This window comes from Eleutherodactylus coqui, chromosome 12, assembly GCF_035609145.1.
Source record: "Eleutherodactylus coqui strain aEleCoq1 chromosome 12, aEleCoq1.hap1, whole genome shotgun sequence".
NCBI lineage: Eukaryota > Metazoa > Chordata > Amphibia > Anura > Eleutherodactylidae > Eleutherodactylus > Eleutherodactylus coqui.
Window position 1 is genome coordinate 82,208,303 of NC_089848.1, and position 20,121 is coordinate 82,228,423.

General features: G+C 41.1%; 1 protein-coding gene across 5 annotated transcripts in view; it reads left to right on the forward strand.

Annotated features, from left to right (window-relative positions):
• The window catches only part of DGKB (diacylglycerol kinase beta), a 432,907-nt gene that overhangs the window by 383,580 nt on the left and 29,206 nt on the right, over positions 1-20,121 (forward strand). For all 5 annotated transcript variants that reach the window (XM_066585569.1, XM_066585572.1, XM_066585570.1 and 2 more), the window contains 2 exons: positions 1,133-1,253; positions 2,752-2,812. In XM_066585569.1, coding sequence (XP_066441666.1) covers positions 1,133-1,253; positions 2,752-2,812 — 182 coding nt within the window. The remainder of the gene's footprint in view (positions 1-1,132; positions 1,254-2,751; positions 2,813-20,121) is intronic.

The following is a 20,121-nucleotide window of genomic DNA, read 5'->3' on the forward strand; positions in this document are numbered from 1 at the left end:
ACACCCGCATGAATAAACAGATGGAATTGCTATAATAAGTACGAGGAATTAGTTTATGGATTGGCCAAGTCACTTAAGCCGCAAACCCACTTCAAGGGTCCTTGTTGTCTCGCGGTCCCTACTCTAATGAGACAAATTAATTAACTCTAGGGTACCTGCCTGCAAACAGGGCGATCGCCATGATAGGGACAGCCCCGTGCTGGAACCTAAGGACCTAACTCACCCTAGATGGTAAATGATCCAAGCAGCACAGGACACAGTTCACATTAACACAGAGCAACAATACAGACACAGAATCAGAACAGATGATAATGCCAGCACAAACAGAAAATAAGGCCTTAAACAGACCCAGCACAGAGACACATGGACACATATACAGGCACAGAAACAGAACTGGAAACTATGCCAGCACAGACAGAACAGAAGGCCTAAAAGAAGCAGGAACACAAGACGGGTCACACTGTAAGAGGAAAACCAGCAGACACTGACAAAGGAGCTGGTATATATAAGCAACAGACCTGAGAGATTGGCTCACTGGTGCAAACCACACCCAGCCAGCACAAACAACCACACCTGTGAAGCTGAGCTGCTGGGAAAACCTGTAGAACGACAGATCCCAGCAGAATGCTCTAACATACTATCTGATATTGTTTGGGTGACAGAGACCCCTTCTTGGCAGTTGTGGTTTTTTTGCTTTACACTTGTTTGTTAGTAACCAATAGTTAAGGTTTTCTCACCTCAACAATCCCTTTCTGTATGGTCTATAAGGGCATATGGACATCCTAGAGGTGAAAGCCGCTAAACTAGTGTACTCTTTCTGTAGCAGACATGGCGTATCCATGTGTTACATGGTCAGCCATTTATTAGACTGCCTTACTAAATTAGATGACAATACAGTGAATATATATTTGCAGCTGCAACTTGCAATTCAATAACAGCTGTTCTCCGGGGATTGACAGCTGGACCCCCTTTAACAAATTGTTGGGTTTGGCTCCTTTTCTAATATGTTCATATAAGTTGCCGTTATTTATGATCTATATCTATTGGTTAGCCTTTTTATAAAATGATTCTAGATGTAAAATAATCATTTGAAGGACAAACGTGAAAACATGACTGTGTATTTATATTTTAGATCTAAGTGATCAACTGTTGGAGGTCGTTGGCTTGGAAGGAGCAATGGAGATGGGACAGATTTACACAGGACTAAAAAGTGCCGGAAGGCGTCTTGCACAATGTTCCTCTGTGGTTCTAAGGTAGGATTATTATTACTCTCATGATTATTAGTACTTGTCTGCTCATTATTGTGTTATTAATTATATAACATGCTTGTATAAAGTATAAAATTAATAATAAATTACAGTGGTGCGTAAGAGTTTTTGGAAACCTTCACAATTTTCAATATTTTTGTTTATATTTCACCTAAAATTATATCAGATTTCAAACACAAAATGTTAAAAGTAGATAAATAGAAACAAAAGAGTCAAAATATTAGACTCATATATTTATTGAGGATAATTATCCAGTATCACATATATGTGAACCTTTGCTTCCAGTATCTGGTGTTACCCCCTTATGCAGCAATAATTGCCTTAAAATGGTTCTGGTAATTGTTGATTAGTTCTGCACATCGGCTTGGAGGAATTTTAGCCCATTCTTTCATACAAAACAGACGGCGTTTTGGCGGCGTTTTTTGCGGCTTTTCACGGCATTTTCGCGGCTTTTTTGCGTCTTTTCCGTTAATTTCCATTGACATTCATGGGTGCATTAAGAGAAAAATAAGGACACATATGCAACTGACAGTTCCTATGGTAAAAATTGCAACGGACCGAAAAAAAAACGCCAGTGGACAGGAACACATTCAATACTAATTGCTCTTGAGAAAAAACGCAAAACGCAAAGGAAAAAAAATCGCCAGTGGGTGGGCGCCCTAAAATTGTCTGCTAATCCTAAAGATTCACATACTTTTTTCACTCAAAAACATATGATATTGGATCATTTTCCTCAATAAGTACATGACCAAGTCTAATATTTTTCACTCATTTGTCTCATTTGGTTCTCTTTATCTACTTCTAGGACTTGCGTGAAAGTATGATGTAGTTTTAGGCCAAATATAAGCATAAAATTGGAAAATTCTTAAGGGTTGACAAACTTTCATGCACCACTGTATAACTGGGGCTGAATATGGTCCCATTACGGTGCCACCAGAATTTCTGTCTCTTAAGAGAAAGGTTTTCAAATAGGTACAATGTGAATATTAATATTTCAGGCGGCTACTATAAAGCTATGCTTTATATTTATCTAGTCCTGTGGAAAAGCTAAGACAACTTGAGAGCACTGCTTCAAGTTTTCCCAGAAGGATGGAAAACATCAGATGGTAAGATGGTGATACACAAGTTTTATTCCAAGAATGCATTTTGATGCTGTACTAGTTAGTGTCTTTATCAAGTACCTGTACTTCATAAAGCCGATACGTAATAAAGATGCTAGTCCAGCATTGAAACGCGTTGTGCCATTTTTGGAATAAAACTATTGTCTACCACCAACTTCCACATGACTTTTTTTTATCCCTCTGGGGAATCTTGAAGCAGCATGAACAAGAGTAGACTTATTTTATCAATTCAACTGTAGAGAGAAAGCATAGAGAGAATCAATGTGAATTTTTAAAAGCCAGTAGGGAATAGGCTTCCTATTTATCCACTTGTTGGCTGTGCTGACATGTTATTTCAAAATGTCTCTTGTCTTTATTCAAAGGACCAGCAAGTCTCTGCCTATGCAGATTGACGGCGAGCCCTGGATGCAGACACCTTGCACGGTAAGTTTTTTTTAAAATTACTGCTTTTTGAACTGTACAAGAAAGAATGAAAAAAATGGCTTTAGTTTTTATGAAGAAAACATTTCTCTGTGAAACCACTCAGAAATTAGGGCTCATCTACCGGTTTGCTGTATTGCAAAATGTACTGTAGCAAATCAGTTTAGTTTAGGAATGACTAATGCTGCAAATACATGGACTCCCACTTATGTCAGAGGATCATTTTTAGATGGATTTCCACTTTATTTTTTCCTACTCTGGGGGAATATTTTTGGCCAGCTTATGACTGCATCTACTTGTGTCAAATACCTAAGATTTTGCAAAAACTTTGAATGCTGTTAATGCATTGTGTAAAGGGTACTCCTTTCATCCCTATTGTAACCTATAATATAGTTTTTATACTTGGAACAGAGGAACACAAAGTGACATAACACATGGAAAAATGGGTTGGACCAGTTGGATTTTAGTTTTACTAATTTTGGTAATGCAATCTGAATATTCAGTCTTGTGGGTGATTGACATTGTAACAACTGTGAGCCAGTCCTCTAGCATATTCCATAGTGCTGTACAAAGATTGTCACTGTTCACGTCAGTCCCTATCCCCTTGCTTAGCTTTGTTTTTGTTCATTTGGTTCACAGAGTTTTGACAAGAGTGTATTTTTGTCCTTTTGGACAATTATTATGTCCAATGTGGACAAGGTGTTGTAGGCTTCCAGCTCAGATGTAACAGAATATTTTGGGAATGTGGGAGGAAGCTGGAAGAAACCCATGCAAACATAGAAAGAACATACAGACTAATAACCATGACCCATTAGAGTACATGAAGATGCTATGGTGGACCAAGACACAATAATTGACTCCACAAAGATCTAGAAGAATACAACCCCATTTGGAGGTAACTTTAGTGCCAATCATTGATCACTAATGTCTATTTCTAATGGGATAATCCACAAACAGTCTATTAGACCTCATTGATGATACATGTTGAGTATGTAATGATAATAAAGCTAATCGTGCAATTAAAAGTAGACATGCACATGTTCTTTATAGATGGATGGAGGACCCTCAAAATAATCTCTTCTGATCAGTTGAATGGACCATAGTCCAAAATTGCCAATGACTATCACTACAAATTTTCATCAAGTAAAACCAAGCTCTGTAAACATTTGGATCATGAAACCAAATCTAAAATAAATCAAAGATTTGCTGTGTTATCCACTTTTCTTAGGTCTTTTCTTCTTTGGATTGTCAACCTTCTCCAGCTGTATCTTCTGTCTCGCATAAATGAATGGTGATTCAGTAATTACAGTATGTCAACATCACATCACATTTCTCTACCATTTACCTCCCAGCAGATCTCCAAGAAAATGTTAGGCAGTATAAATTATAACCAAGCTGAATTTCTAATTTCAGACTCCTTTCGTAAGCACTCTCTGTGATTGTTCGGTTATTTACTGCAGAGAAATGGATTTGCGGCTCACTAACATGCATTCCGATGCATGGCCCAGAAAGTATAGACAGAGTGCTATGACATTATTTAAAGCTGAAAATGTGATTTAGGACAAGTATAAGAAAATATGACTACTGAATTCAAAAAAAACGTCTTTCTTCCATATGGGAGACCTTTTGAGAACAAAGTAAAAGAAGGAGACTTTGGGTGTAAATGGGACTGAAAGTAGGGGAAGGCAAGCATGAATACTTCCCAGGGTACAGTTCCAACAAGAACATTTTTTTTTGGGAAAAAATCTAATGTTAATTATTTGATATTTGGAAGTACAATTACTTTTGAGATGAGCGAGTGTACTAATTTAGGCAAATTACTTGAGTGAGTATGGACATTTTCGAGTACATGCCTGCTCATCCGAAAAGATTCAGGGGCCGGCGGGGGTGAGTTGCGGGAGTGAGCATGGGGGAACAGGGGGGGGAGAGAGAGACGGCCCCTTAATCTTTTCGGGCAAGCAGGCATGTAGTTGAAAATGCCCATACTCACTCGAGTAATTTCCCTTAACGAGTACGCTCGCTCATCTCTACTTTTGAGCTGTGGCACTATTAATTCTTAGTTCCTGGATAAGGGCGCGCACCCACTGGCGTTTTTTTCCCCTGCGAAATTCACAACATTTTTTTCTCTGCAGGGGTCTATGGGACTTGTAATGTTAAAAACGCGATCGCGCAAAATCGCGATTGGTCCCTGCGCTGAGCCAATGAGAGGCAGTAGTCACTCACCCATTCATGAATTCATGAATGGGTGTGTGAGTGAGACCTGTCTCTGATTGGTCAGGCTGGGACCAATTAGAGGCAGCTCATTCAGCAGGCGGGGATTTTAAAGCCCCGGCTGCTGCATAGTATAGAGAAGCAGTTCAGGAGAACTGCCGGCTGCCGCAGCTGAACTCCGGCTGCAGCGGAAAGGTGAGTATATATATTTTTTTTATTTTTACACATTTCAGGATGAATTGCAGGGAAGGGCTTATATATTTAACCCCTTCCCGACAATTCATCCCGCGATCGCCCGCAGTGCATTGCTTTCAATGGAGCCGGCTGTATTGCCGGCTCCATTGAATTCAATGGTCAGTGCTCGTTTAATCGAGACGAGCACCACGCGGTACTCGTCTCGATTAAACGAGCACTGACCATTATATATTTAACCCCTTCCCGACAATTCATCCCGCGATCGCCCGCAGTGCATTGCTTTCAATGGAGCCGGCTGTATTGCCGGCTCCATTGAATTCAATGGTCAGTGCTCGTTTAATCGAGACGAGTACCGCGTGGTGCTCGTCTCGAGTAACGAGCATCTCGAGCACCCTAATACTCGAACGAGCATCAAGCTCGGACGAGTATGCTCGCTCATCTCTATTGGTCATATATGGTGCCTTGGTTGTGTGCCTAGGTTTTGATCACTATTTTCCTGATCAGTTTCTGGATTCGTAAGGGTAATCTTTATCTGCCTACTTTAAGGTTACAATAATATACAATGTACAACTATTTTTATTTTCTATATTTTTTAGTGGATATGCCTTCATGATTTGAATGAGAGCTTCACTTGTAATTATGAGTGCTGGCCACTACACAGGGTCAGAGCAGTGCTTCCGGTCCAACCCCGGATGCATCCCAGCGGGGGCAGCCTGGAAGACCCATTTAATGTCAGTTGAGTGATTCCCAGCCAGGGAGCTGAGGCACCACCGGCGGGTCATTGCGGGTTCAGTTAGGAATCACTTCCTTAGAGTCATGGGGTGTACACCATGAAATAAATGTACTACAAGTTGAAATACTAGGACATGTAGTGTTTTATCTTTAGCAAAGAATAGCTGTGACAATGATATACATCAAATTTATGTCCAGTTTCTTGGATCCTTGCGAGTACCATATACCTTGAACTTCTTTTACAAGTGAATCTTACTGATTATTGACAAGCTCAAGATACTTAAGAACCTTTGCTAGACTCTTACTGCTTGTACCTGGTCATGACCTATATACACATAGCAATCAAAATGGAGAAAGAAAATGGACATTAGTTTCCTCTTCCAATATACAAGGTCATTCAATAGATTAATTTTATTTTCCAACATTCTTATATTCATCACTAACCTTTTCACTAGTGCCATATAATACTGTCTAAGAGCCATTAAAGCCCTGTATAGCATTCTCAGAGTGGTATACACCAGTGTTCAGGACTAATGTTCAGTAGAACTCTGTCTTCATTAAAGCTTTACTAAAATGTAACTTTTAGCAAAGTTTGACACAACACTTTCAACAATACTCCGCACACTACTTACCATAAAATACACAATGCTGGGAGCTTGTAATAAGTACCCAGTAATGTACTTTTATGATGCGGTCATTGTAGTGCACACGGTCACCTGTGGGGTGTGGTCATTGTGATTGATAGCCACTACCAAGAAGCAAAGTCAGGATAGGAGTGTCCTTATATTAAACCTTGTGATTATGTGACCAGTAGCAATTAAAACATTTAAAGGGAGGGGATCTGTAGTACAATACCTGATTATCAGCCTCAGTGATCTTGCCTATCTTCTATCAGAGTAAACTAGCACGTTAATTCTCAGCTCCTCCCCTAGCTTGCTCCTGTTGTAAACGTGTACTCATTGCCTTTCGACTGAGCTATTGCAGAGGGCTGTATGACAGTACAGGGGAATAGTGGAGGTCAGCAGAGAAATCTGCTATTACCTAAGGGTGATTTTTCTGCTCTTATCAGTAGTAAAGAGGAATGCATCAGCAGCTACTCAGAGAGGATGAGATAGCTGTGTAGTATTGAGTGGGCGTGGCTATGCTACACAACAGCATAACCACACACACTCAATACTACACAGCCTCTGAAAAAAGGAGAGAAAGATGAGCTTATATATGTTCATGAAAGACACCAGCTGATTAGTGCTGTGAATGATAAAAGAAAACTGTCTGAATCTGATTTCCAGTTTGGTGTTTCACACCTTGGGCAAAAGTTGTCCAAACACAGAGCTTCATTTTATCAACCCAAAAATAAAGCCTTGGTAGAGATCAAACTACCACAATCAGTGGAGAAGGTCCTAGCGTTCTAAAAACCTCATACGTTGTCCTTCACATGGATACTGTCAAGATTTCCAGGAAGTAAACAACATACCAGAATTGATATTTACAGATTGTTAAGAGAACAGCCATAGATGTTCCAAAGCTTTTATCTTACTTTATTCAGCAAACTTTTGCTTACCCAGTTCCATTTAAATGCGCAATGCTTTATAATAATTTTTTTGCCCCTGTTTCTCTGAACATGTATTCTATATGGATTATAAGTACATTTGTATTCATTCCTAAACTGCTGTGAGTGCATCTAAATGCAATGTATTCATAGCGTACACATAATTTATTTCCTTTTTCACTCTTCATGCAAGATGGGTTTTTAGCCAAAAAACACATTAGATCAACTACTATCAAGGTAAGCCATTCAGAGGCCAAGTTCACTCTTGGCAGCAGCTTGTTGTGCGAGTTGAAAGGAATTCATAAGCTCTCTTTCCCTCTTCCCAGTAAACCTGAATGATACAACGCAACATTTTTTTTGAGAGATTTCTATGTTTTTTTTACAAGCAAAGAAAAAGTTAAAGGGATTTTTGAGATAATAAAAAAATGATCAAATAAAAGAAATACAATAATATCACAAAAGAACCTACATCGATGTGGTAAATTTCCAATTCCTCCAGTGCCATTGTGGGGTCATTCCCACTGATCGTTTACTTGGCTGCACAATGTCATGCTTATATAGCCACATGACTGCTGCAGCCAATCGCTGGCCTCACTGGTCTTGTGCTGTACACTGATGCGGTCAGTGATGGGCTGCAGAACTCACGTAGGTATACGAGCAAGTCATTGTTACAGCCAAGAAAACAATGACCCGCAGGGGCCACTTTTGTTATTTTATTACATTTTCTCCCTTTGGCCAATTTTTTTATCATCCCTTTAAGTAAAAGAAAAGCTAATATAATATTTAGAGCAAGGGTAACCAGGTGTTATAGATTTTTTTTCATGTTATTGTATAGCATTCTATTGATTTTCTTTACAATTTTTGCTATCATGTGAATCCAAAGTAGCCCTAAAAAATAATTCCTCTTCAACCTGTCTTACTGTAAAAAATGAGGTTATAATTAAATTCGGTGTCTTAGATTCCATAATATTTCACAGAAAGAGTACAGCAGCATGCAGGTCTGTACTTCCCATCAAAATGACAGTTACCACTATGGAATCAAATGGACACAATGGGGTTTATGATGACTGTTGGGTGCCATTGGTGTCTTTTTATGTGATGGATTCGGGACTACATTGTGGTTTCTGTTCTGAATGGAAACCACAACGCAGATGTGAACAAGTCTAAAGGCCCTTTTACACACAACGATTATCACTCAGAATTCATTCAAAAGCCATCTTTTGAGTGATAAATCGTTAGGTGTAAATGTGCCCATCTTTCACTTTTCTGATGAAAGATGATTCTCAGTTCGGCATGAAATCCATTGTTCGGCAGAACAGCTGATAAGAAGGACCATTGTTCTGTCCGGGGGAGCACTGATTACATTGTCTCAGCTTGAGAAAGACTTCCTCCAGTCGAAACGTTGCCCGTATTTTATACTATGAAGTAAAAAAGTTGTTTTTAGTTTAAATTCACCATTGGATGCTGCCACTATTTTTGCCACTATTTTTGATCTTCTACATTGTCTCAGCTGTCAGCCCCCTGGCAGAACAAAGGGAATTTATTCAGAGAACAGTGGGTGGTCTGTTCTCTGAATACCGTTCCCTGTGGCTCCTACGCTACTAATTGGTACTAATAGACATTAGTACCAAGTAGTAGTTTATACAAAAAGCCATCGTTTGAGCGATCATCTTTGTGTGTAAAAGGGCCTTTAGTTGTGAAATAAGTCTAAGCATCCTTTTAACAAAAACCATATCAATGACAAGTGCTGATCAAAGAGATTAGCACTCGTTGACCAGTTTTTCACAACGGACATTTCAGACTCTATTAGGGAACAAAGAATCATTTATACTATCAATTTTCCCCCTTAGAGCTTTATCATTGTAGGCAGCACATCATCCATACACACAGAGAGAGATGTGCAGCCAACAGTAATATTTTGTGCCGCATAAATGCTGTAATCACCTGATGTGCAATGCCAGGAACTTACTTGCCTGATCATTGGTCCATGTAAAGGGCCGTTAAATCTCATCTGATTGGCATGCACCAATTTTTCAAGCTAACAATCAGTAGTTTGAGTAATGGTTGAGGATCTTATGGACATGTCCACAATTATAGTCCTTACTGCTGATTGGGAAGAGTTTACTCACAGTGTGGAGCTGCATTATTACGTGACAATGACGCTTTTGAGACCATGTGCTAGCAACAATGCCTATTGTAAATGTTACTACAAAAAACATTCTGGGTCCGTTCACATAGGAGCGATGGTCGATCAGGGAATGGAGGCAGTGCAGGCCAGATATAACTTCCAGTCGCCTGACTCTATTCAAAGCAAACAAGCAATAATTCATAGATGAATAATCTCATCTTTTGTCTTGTCCAACATGACAGTGCCACAGCCAGCTTCATGCCTAGTGCTTCATACTCCTCATACCATAGAAAAGGTGTGGAATGGATACAGAAAATGCTATACATGATCTAGTTTCATACCCAAATATAATGATTTGGGAGAGAATTAAAATTCATATGATGATTGTGGTGGGCTCCTTATGGGTAAAAGAGTTTACAATATTCTAATGAGCTGGAATCCCACCCCATGAGCTCTCATGCTGAGAAGTTACTTAAAGGGGTTGTCCCGCTGTTAAATACTTATATCTAATGCAACTTATTCTGGTCATCCCTCAATTTGCCAATGCATGTCTGTTCTCAGGGTTTTACCATGGAGGAGATCTAACAAGTGGTCAAGTGACCCTCCTCCAGTGAGTTTTCAACCTTTCTGCTGACGTCATGTACATGAAGTTCCTTAAATTTCATGCCCAGACAATGTATGCTACATCACTAGAAGCGCAGTATTTATTGCCTGACCGGAAGTCGTGGCCGTGTTTTGTGGCATTACTTCTTTCAGTACTAGGGTATGGTGGAAGTAGCACTAGCATACAAGCCAGCACTACAACTAATGGGTAATGGGTAATGACCCCGTTGGAGGTACTCTTTGCAGATCTGCAAGGAGAGGAAAGGGCCTCTGGTATTGTTGTTTAACGAATACATAGAGCCTTATGCCCCAAACTGAAAGCAGATGATCCTCCCAAAGACATTATTTGCGACCAGCTATCATATGTGGACACTAGTGTAATTTACATAGTGGCTAGAGATCAAACACGGAGATGCTCCACTTCATTTCTTTTAAGATCTGGCACCCTGATGAAACCTTTATTAGACGCTTTGAGAGCTAATAATCTACAATACTTCTGGCTATTCCCCTTTGAAGCTTCAGTTTTAAAAAATGGCCACAGAATCGCCATCCACACACTGGCAGATCTAAAGAAAATTTGGTTTATGCTAGACCTAGATCCCATCCCTCTAGTCTTCTGTAGTCCTTCTCCAGACCTGGATAACCTACCTGCTCTTCTAAAAATTGAACCCTGGAGAGAATTCCACAAATCCAAATTGCCAAAAAATAAGAAAGCGAATCCAAAACCGTGTCCTCCAATCCAGTGATAGACTCTGAGACTTAGGTGACTCCTTGTTCCATTGAAGGTACTCCTGCCCTGAATAGTCTGTGGATGGATGTTTTTTTCCCATTCATATACTTGTTTGATGTTAGCTATTGCCTATCACTAATAGAGCGAACACGTGAGCAACACAACATATTAATGGACTCAAACGTTATTGTTATTTTTTTCTCTCTCTGTCTTATGGGTCAGAAATATTTCCTTTGTTTGCTTAGGTTTAAGTAATATGCAAATCTTACTACCATTACCGAGAAGTACTTCTCTCCCTGCCTTCTTATGTACCTCCCAACCCTATTATTGACCTTTATTCTCTCCCTGTCTCTCTTTAATTTCTAGCGGGATGTAAAATATCTATGTTTTTTAGTTGCCAAGTGCTGTGAGGTGCAGGGACACTGTCGATCAGGGATTTGGTTTTTCATGCTTTAGGCCTCATGTCCACGGGGAAAATCAGGCCTGCTACGGATTCTCCATGGAGAATCCGCAGCGGGTCCCTCCTGCCCCGTGGACATGAGGGCTGAAAATAACAATTACTCACCTCTCCGCACGCTCCGGATCTTCCCTTCTTCGCGGCTTGATCTTCTCTCTGTCGCGGCCGGATCTTCTTTCTTTGGCCCGGCGGATGTGCTCGGCATGCCGGCTGCGTGCCGCGCGCATGCGCCGGGCACATCCACCGGCCCGAAGAAAGAAGATCTGGCCACGACGGAGAGAAGATCAAGCCGCGAAGAAGGGAAGATCCGGAGCGTCCGGAGCAGGTGAGTTTATTCTGGTGCGGGTCTCCCACGGATCAGGACAGCTTCCATAGGCTTCACCCGCACTAAAATGGAGCATGTCGGGATTTTTTCCTGCACGCGGGACCCGCGCCTGCAGGGGAAAATGACATCCGCAGGTATTTAACTACCTGCAGGTGTCTAATGCATCCCTATGGGGCACAGATCCGCATTCAGGAAAAATGCTGCGGATTGTAAATGTTAATTTGCCCGTGGACATGAGGCCTTAATCCTCCGCTTTCTCCTCTATTTATCTCTCCTTTGGGGAGATGAACCAATGGAAGAAGAAACTGATAGGTTCTCTTCTTCCCTTTATTAGTAAATATTCGCTCTTTTTTCTCTCTTGTCTTGTTATCACGTTAATACCCTACTTTATCTTCTTTTTTGGTTGGTATTTCCCTCTGTCACATCTACCCCCTTCCTCCTCTCCAATTGATTTAGAGACACTAGATCCATAGTCACAAACCCTTTTAAGTTGATCCCATCAGATACTGACTGAGAAAAAATATTACTGCCACTACCTTTAACACCAAAAACTTAATAAGATAAAAACAAATGTGTACAATAAACACATTTCAAAGATGGTAAAATTTCAAACCTGTCACCATAGCTTTTCATAATCTGACCCCTTTTGATTGTAAACAGCATACTGAAGGCCTTAGTCACACGGGCGTTTTTTCGTGCGATTTGCGCATCGCATGACGGATGCGCATGCGAAAATCGCGTGACCGGCGCCGAAAAATCGGCTGAAAAAACGCCCGACAATCTGCTCCTAGCCGCGTTTCATTAGAAACGGGCCGGAGCTGTCCAGCGCATTGCATTCAATGGAGCCGGCAATACAGCCAGCTCCATTGAAAGCAATGCGCTGCGGGCGAGCCCGGGATGAATTGTCGGGAAGGGCTTAAATATATAAGCCCTTCCCTGCAATTCATCCTAAAATGTGTTAAAATAAAAAAAATTGTATACTCACCTTTCCGCTGCAGCCGGAGTTCTGCCGCGGCCGCTGTCAGTTCTCCTGAACTGCTTCTCGGCACTATTCAGCCGGCGGGGCTTTAAAATCCCCGCCTGCTGAATGATCTGCCTCTGATTGGTCACAGCCTGACCAATCAGAGGCAGGTTTCACTCACACACCCATTCATGAATTCATGAATGGGTGAGTGACTGCTGCCTCTCATTGGCTCAGCAGGAGCTGCCCTTGATTGGTCCCGCTGAGCCAATGAGAGGCAGCAGTCACTCACCCATTCATGAATTCATGAATGGGTGTGTGAGTGAAACCTGCCTCTGATTGGTCAGGCTGTGACCAATCAGAGGCAACTCATTCAGCAGGTGGGGATTTTAAAGCCCCGCCGGCTGAATAGTGCCGAGAAGCAGTTCAGGAGAACTGACAGCGGCCGCGGCAGAACTCCGGCTGCAGCGGAAAGGTGAGTATACAGTTTTTTTTTATTTTAACACATTTTAGGATGAATTGCAGGGAAGGGCTTATATATTTAAGCCCTTCCCGACAATTCATCCAGCGCTCGCCGGCAGCCCATTGCTTTCAATGGAGACGGTTGTATTGCCGGCTCCATTGAATTCAATGGGCAAACATTGTTCTTCTCTGCCACAGCTGTTACAGCTGTGGCAGAGAAGAATGCTTTGTATTCTATATATTCTCAATGGGGTCGGCGCTGCTGCCGCCGGCCCCATTGAGCGCATATAGAGAAGAGAACAGGAATCGCAGATCCGCATAAAAAGCGCTCATGTGTCCCATACCATTGCAAAGCAATGGTTTTATAAAATCGCCGGACGTATGCGCATGCGCAAATCACGGCTAAAAACGCCCGTCTGACTAAGGCCTGATACTGAAGGATATGGACTTTTCCCTGAGGGCACAATCTCGTCTTCTATTTTCACTTTCGCTAATATTTATGTCCCCAACTCAAATCAGGTCTCATGGATGATCAGGACTCTAGAGACCCTGAAGCTCTTTGCCAAAGAGCCTATAATTCTAAGCACAGATCTAAATACCCATCTAAATCCATTCGTAGACTCCTTATCCAAAAGATTCCACCTCTCAAAGTCCACCCTAAGTAGACTTCATACCGTCTTTCAGGAGCTCAACATAGTGGACATTTGGAGACACTTCTACTCCACACATAGAGACTATTCCTTCTACTCTACTGTACATAAGTCCCACCAATAACTGAACTACCTCTTTATATCAGCACATCTCATACATCGTTAAAAACGTCTGACATACGCATCATATCTGTATCGGACCATACCCCTGTGCAGGTCAACATAACCCTAGCTTCACTATCCACGAGAGAATGGAATTGGAAATTAAATGAGTCACTTTTAGATTTTTTGTGACTTGTTGAAACATATATATGAATATTTGTAACAGCTTTTTAAAACGAATACACAGGGAGGACAGAGTGCTGTAATGGTTTGGAAAACACATAAGGCCTATATATCAGGCATTTCCATAGCTCTGGATACTAAACTTAAAAAGCAAAAGCAAAAAGAAATTCATTCTGTTCTTGTTCAAATAGCTGCTGTATCGAGAAACAGTCTAAAGCCCTTATTGCACAAGCAGAACTCGCGTCCTTAAGGGAGAAGCTGAAAATAAGGCAGCCAAATATGTGCTTAACTATAAACATTTAATTTATGTTCATGGCGATAAAGGGGGATGCTTCATGTCCTCTCTAATCAGAAAAGCTAGGGATAAAACACTTATGTTGTTGTTAGACGTTTAGTCGTTCACGACCCTCAGCCACCCTAAAGGTGAGTTCCCTCCATGTTTTTCAGTTTTGCATGGCTTCTTTCGGTTGTATGATATCCATGCCAGTATCGGCTTTAACAGTATCAGCCATCGTGTCCTTTGGCGGCCAGGTCTTCTTTTGCAGCTGATCTGTCCAACATAATAGATTTTTCTAGCGACTCTGCTCGCATTATATGGCCAAAATACGTGAGTCTGAGTCTGGCCATCTTGGCCTCAAGTGATATATCAGGTCTTATATGATTGAGGACTTCTCTGTTTGTTATTCTCACTGTCCAGGGTATACGCAGCAGCTTTCGCCAGCACCACAGCTCAAATCCTCCTTTTATCAGCTTTTTTCGCAGTCCAGCTTTCACATCCATACATGGCTATTCAGGAAAACGGTGGTTTGCACTATCCTGCATTTAGTTACTATACTGATATTCCTACTTTTCCAGATTTTGTCCAATGCTATCTTACGTTTTATCTGTTGCATAGATTCTGCATAACAGAGATTGTTGATGTTTCTCCCACCTAAATTTAGAAATTAAAATATGGGTTAAATTACCGTTCATACTTGAGTATAAGCCGACCCGAGTATAAGCCGAGGCAATAAGTTTTACCACAAAAAACTGGTAAAACGTATTGACTCGAGTATAAGCCTAGCGATACTCGAGTATATATGGTGTGTGTATAATTTTTTTTATATATATATATACACACACACACTATATATATATATATATATATATATATATATATACAGATACATACCATATACACACAGACTGTACAGTGTAGTATAGACATATATACACACGTAAACAGACATTAATACAGACATATATACAGCCATATTCCCCGTAATGGACAGACTACTTATATACAGCAGGATGAATCTTCCCTCCTTCGGGCGCAGTAGGAGCTCCGGGGCTGCAGAGCCACTCACCATTATCTTCTCTGGCCCGTCAGAGGTGAGTATTGCGTTTTTTGGTTTTTTTTTTAAACGCCTCACTCGAGTATAAGCCGAGGGGGGCTTTTTCAGCACATTTTTTGTGCTGAAAAACTCGGCTTATACTCGAGTATATACGGTAATTGCTAGTAAAACACGCAAACTAATCCCACATCTGGTACTTGATGACCAGGCTGGTTGCATGTTAAGATAAGAGGGAAGAGACAACTCTGCCTGTATTCTTCATGCTATACAATTGGCTCATTAATCAAGCGTTCCCCTAGTTCTTCTCGGTGTGGAGACAGTTTTACATAAGTTCAAATTCTCTTCTAAATTAGTGGAGGATATCTTATCTCTCTATTTACAGCCCTATGTCAAATTATGAGTCAATGGAAGTCCCTCACCCCCTTTTGAAATAACCAACGGCACATGGCAGAGATGCCCCCTTTCACCCACTCTCTTTATCCTGACTCTGGACACCTGCTTCAGGTGGTGAGGCAAGACTTAGCAGTCCATGGCTTAAAAATAGACAAAGACTCTTTCAAAGTAACTGCTTTGGTGAATGACATTTCATTCTTTGTCACTAATCCTGGACAGGGTTTTTCCAGACATTCCACCCTCATGACACAATATGATACACTTTCTAATTACAAAGTCAATACTACTAAATCTATTGGCTTCAATATTTCTGTTCCTTCCATCAGATTAAGGGAATGTTGGGAGTCTGCTCCCTTCCCATGGTCTAACTCAGCCATTGAGTACCTGGAAATTCATATCTCTAGCAAGATTTCAGATCTTTATGATCTTAATTTGTCACCTTTGCTTTTGGAAATCGAACAACTCCTACCATCGTATGATCTCCCGGTCTTCTCTTGGTTTGTTAGGAAGAATCTACTGCACTCATATTTAGTCCCTAGAATCCTATATGATATGAAAATGCTCACAATCTCACCCCCTTCGACATTTTTTAATTCACACCATATTTAGTAGCCTTCTTTGGAAACACAGGTGTCCTAGACTGGCTCATCGACTACTAATATTAAAACATAGCATGGGTGAGATGGAACTCCCTGATATGGATGCGTACTATAAAGCAATTCAATTAAACAGGTGGCTAGAGTGTAAAAATTTGAAAATGCAGCTGCTAACTCAGGCCTCCAATGATTTGCATTTTTTGAAGTATCTCTGGCTCCTGCGCCCTAAAATATACAAAAAAAATATTTTTGACCCACTCCCCAGAAGCACCTGTGAGTTCTGAGATATTCTTTCCACCTCTTTGGCCCCTGTACCTTCTCCAGCCTCACCCCTTAGCCTAGAGCAAGCCTATCTTTGCAAGAACTCTGATCCCTCCATTACAGGTTTTTGGTACTCATTTTCCAAACACATCATATTACATGTCTATATTGAAGAAAACATAGAGACAAGAACCACATTATGAAATCTCCTCCCTTCTATAAGCATAACTCCCTTACTTTGTCTCCATTTTCATAACTGTATTGCATCTTTTCTGGCAGAAAACCCTCTTACAAGATCCCTTACGGAATTTGAGAGCATTATGTTAGCAAAAACCCAAACCTCGAGGAGATTCTCTAGGCTACTTCATAAATTTATTTCCCCTCTAAATATTCTAAGCCAGCCTTCCTTCTTTCATGGGGAAGTGAACTTGGTATCTCTATGTTGGAGTCCAAGACTAAAGCCATTCTACACTAAGCTGATGGTTGCTCAAGCTGTATCAGTCTAAAATGTTAAAATTACAAACCTTGGTGTAATTAAGAATAAAAAATTTCAATAAAAGTGAATTTCAAAAAGAATTCCCATATGGAATTCTTCCCTCTAGCAATCAGTGCTGGTCCCAGGTATCTGACCCTTACGATCAAGTGGTGCCATTGCCTATTGATATTTGGCACCTGCTCTACCAAGAATACCTTTTTAATCGGAACATATTATGAATATGGGTGTATTTCTGGCTATTTTAGTGTATTTTGGGCCCTGTCCATGGGTTGGCCAGTGTTAAGTCACTCATAAAATAAAATGAAACCCATTGAATTCATTTTCTTCAAATAGATTCTGAGAAACGTGTTTACCTTTCAAAAGGCTTTCATCGTCTAATATGTACTGGTGTATTTTCTTAAGAGATCCTATTAATTAGCTGTAGAGGGAATTTTATCATTCCTCACTCAGAGATGTGTTCTGACATAAAAGATATTTATGGGATCACTGAAAACCATGGAAGTTATAAATAGTAATGGATCTTCAGTGTCTCTGATGTGAACCTAGTTTATCTGTGATGCTAAATTGTTACTAAATATGAATATTGCATATACGAAATATAAGCCTATTTTATTTTAGAGGTATAATTGGTATGGTTCTTGTATAGTTTAGTTTTTTTCTTGTTTGATACTGCTTCTAGTGTATGTTGTTTGCGGCTGCTTTAAGAGCGTGTGGGCATGAGCAGCATTGGGCGCCGAGCAGGAAATCACTGACTAGAAGTCGAAGGGTGGACAGAGTAAGTTGAGTATTGAGAATAGAAGACGGTCTTTGGAGCATCTCTTCTTGAACTGTTGTGTAGCAGTAACTTTTGCCCTACAGGTGTAAATGCCCTACTGGGGAGCTTTTTTGCAAAACTGCTCGGGCTCCCGCTGTTTCTTTGTTCCCTCTCCCCACCTGCCACCACAAGTTGATGTCTCAGACGATGGACTCATATAACCTGATACCCAGCTAAGAACTGTAAGAACTATAACATACCAGATATACGGGTTTGGAAACTGATTGAGGATTGGGTTTACCAATCGAGTAGAAAAGAAGCTAAAAATCTGGAAACAGGGTAGACTATGTTTATTGTCAAGTCTTTGTAATTGTCAAGGACTGAGAGCCCGGGCACAGGTTGGAACAAGTTTCCTTATTGTTTTGTTTTTAACGTTGTTGTTACAACATCCCAATTGTGACTCTTGGCTTGTATGTGACATATCCTTAAACCCCTTGAGTCACTGATAGCAACCAGACTCAATTTAGTACAAGGCCCTCACCCAATCTGGTCTGGCCAGAGCCAGGGCACAAGTTTCTGCTACTGCCCCTGCATGAATATGTAGACAGGGGCACCATGATGACCCTACAGGAACTGAGTCTAACCCTTCTAGTTCTCTGACGGTCCACCAGTCAGGAAAACACTACATTGGTGCCTGTGGCTGCAGGGGAAGTGTCACGTTCGTCATGGACTGCCAACGCGAACAGGATACGGGGGGCAGCCAAGACAGACACGGGAAAGTGCAGGTACAGGTGGCTAGATGCAGCATGGGCAGAGGGACCCTCTGCAGGAAGGTGAAGGTGTCTGTATCTCGACCGTGCAATGAAAATGAAAAATAAACTAAGGGAAAACCTTTCTCTGCAAACCCCTACCCCCGGAAGCCCTGCCTATTCGGCGGGCTGATCGCTTCCGACAGGTGTGGACCCACATTCGTGCCTAGGCCACTACCTATCCCTACCAGGGAGCCCTGAACTCGTGGGGTACAGTGCATGGAAATAAACAGAACAAAAACAGACAAACAATAGACAGCCAGAACACACAGAAGGTATGAGCAGGAGAACTGCTCAGGGATCACTGGAAAATAATCGGCAACTCCCAGGCAGCAAGAGCTGGATCTTATAGGGAGAAGGGAGAAGCTGATTGGCTGACAGACATGTCAATCACCAGCCACACCTCTCAGACACTAGCTGGATTAATTAACCTACACTAGAAAGCACAGGAGCTGGTAACCCTGGCAAGTCTGGATAGAACCTACAGAAACTAGGTGTGCTGGCAAATACATAACCATGTGCTGACAGAGACGTGACTGGAAGACTCTACACTTGCATGTGAGACCTTCCCACATTGAAATATTACATTTTGTTTCATGCATGAACATTGATTAAGTCATTGTTTGCACTAATGTCATAATGGAGCCATGACAACTTTGCCAAACCTGTTTTGAACAAATGCCTCTGACTTATGACGTCTGTCAGGTCTATGTCAGGGTTCCAATATTTTTAATGGCAATAATATTGTTGCCTGCAAAACTATTTTTATTGTTCAAAATACCAGAACATAAAGGGAAAAACACAGTCCAATCTATTTAGAATCCAATTAAGGAAATGGTCTATAACCATCATTAAGAAAATAGTGCTGCAATCAGCTATTATCACCAGGCGGAGCTGCAACAGCGACCTCTGCAGGGTCAAATATAGCATTATATGGCAGTCATCCAGATGACTGTCTATATTATGCATTGATTCACTGTTCCATGAGTCAACATAGAGGGAGGTCCCAAGTGGGAGATACTCCTTTATGAAGTCCATATGCCCCATTATGGCATAGAAAGGGGGTCTTTTCATGAGACAGCCCCTTTAATATAGAATCCATGAAACTAGCATGACATGATTAGAGGAGTCTACTGAACATCGAACACTGTTAGTTTAAATGAAACTACAGGAAATGTAACTTCTCAAGCATTGATGAGTGAACCTTTGACAAGTTCGGTTCGGCCTTTTGCTGAACTTTTGCAAAATGTTTAGCTAGGTCTGAATTAGTTCGAACCGAACTGGAAGTTCACCAAAATTCCTAAAACTGGTGTAGCACTGTGTAACAGCCATAAAAGTCCTGTATAACACATTGAGAGTGTTTTACAGAACTTTTGTGGCT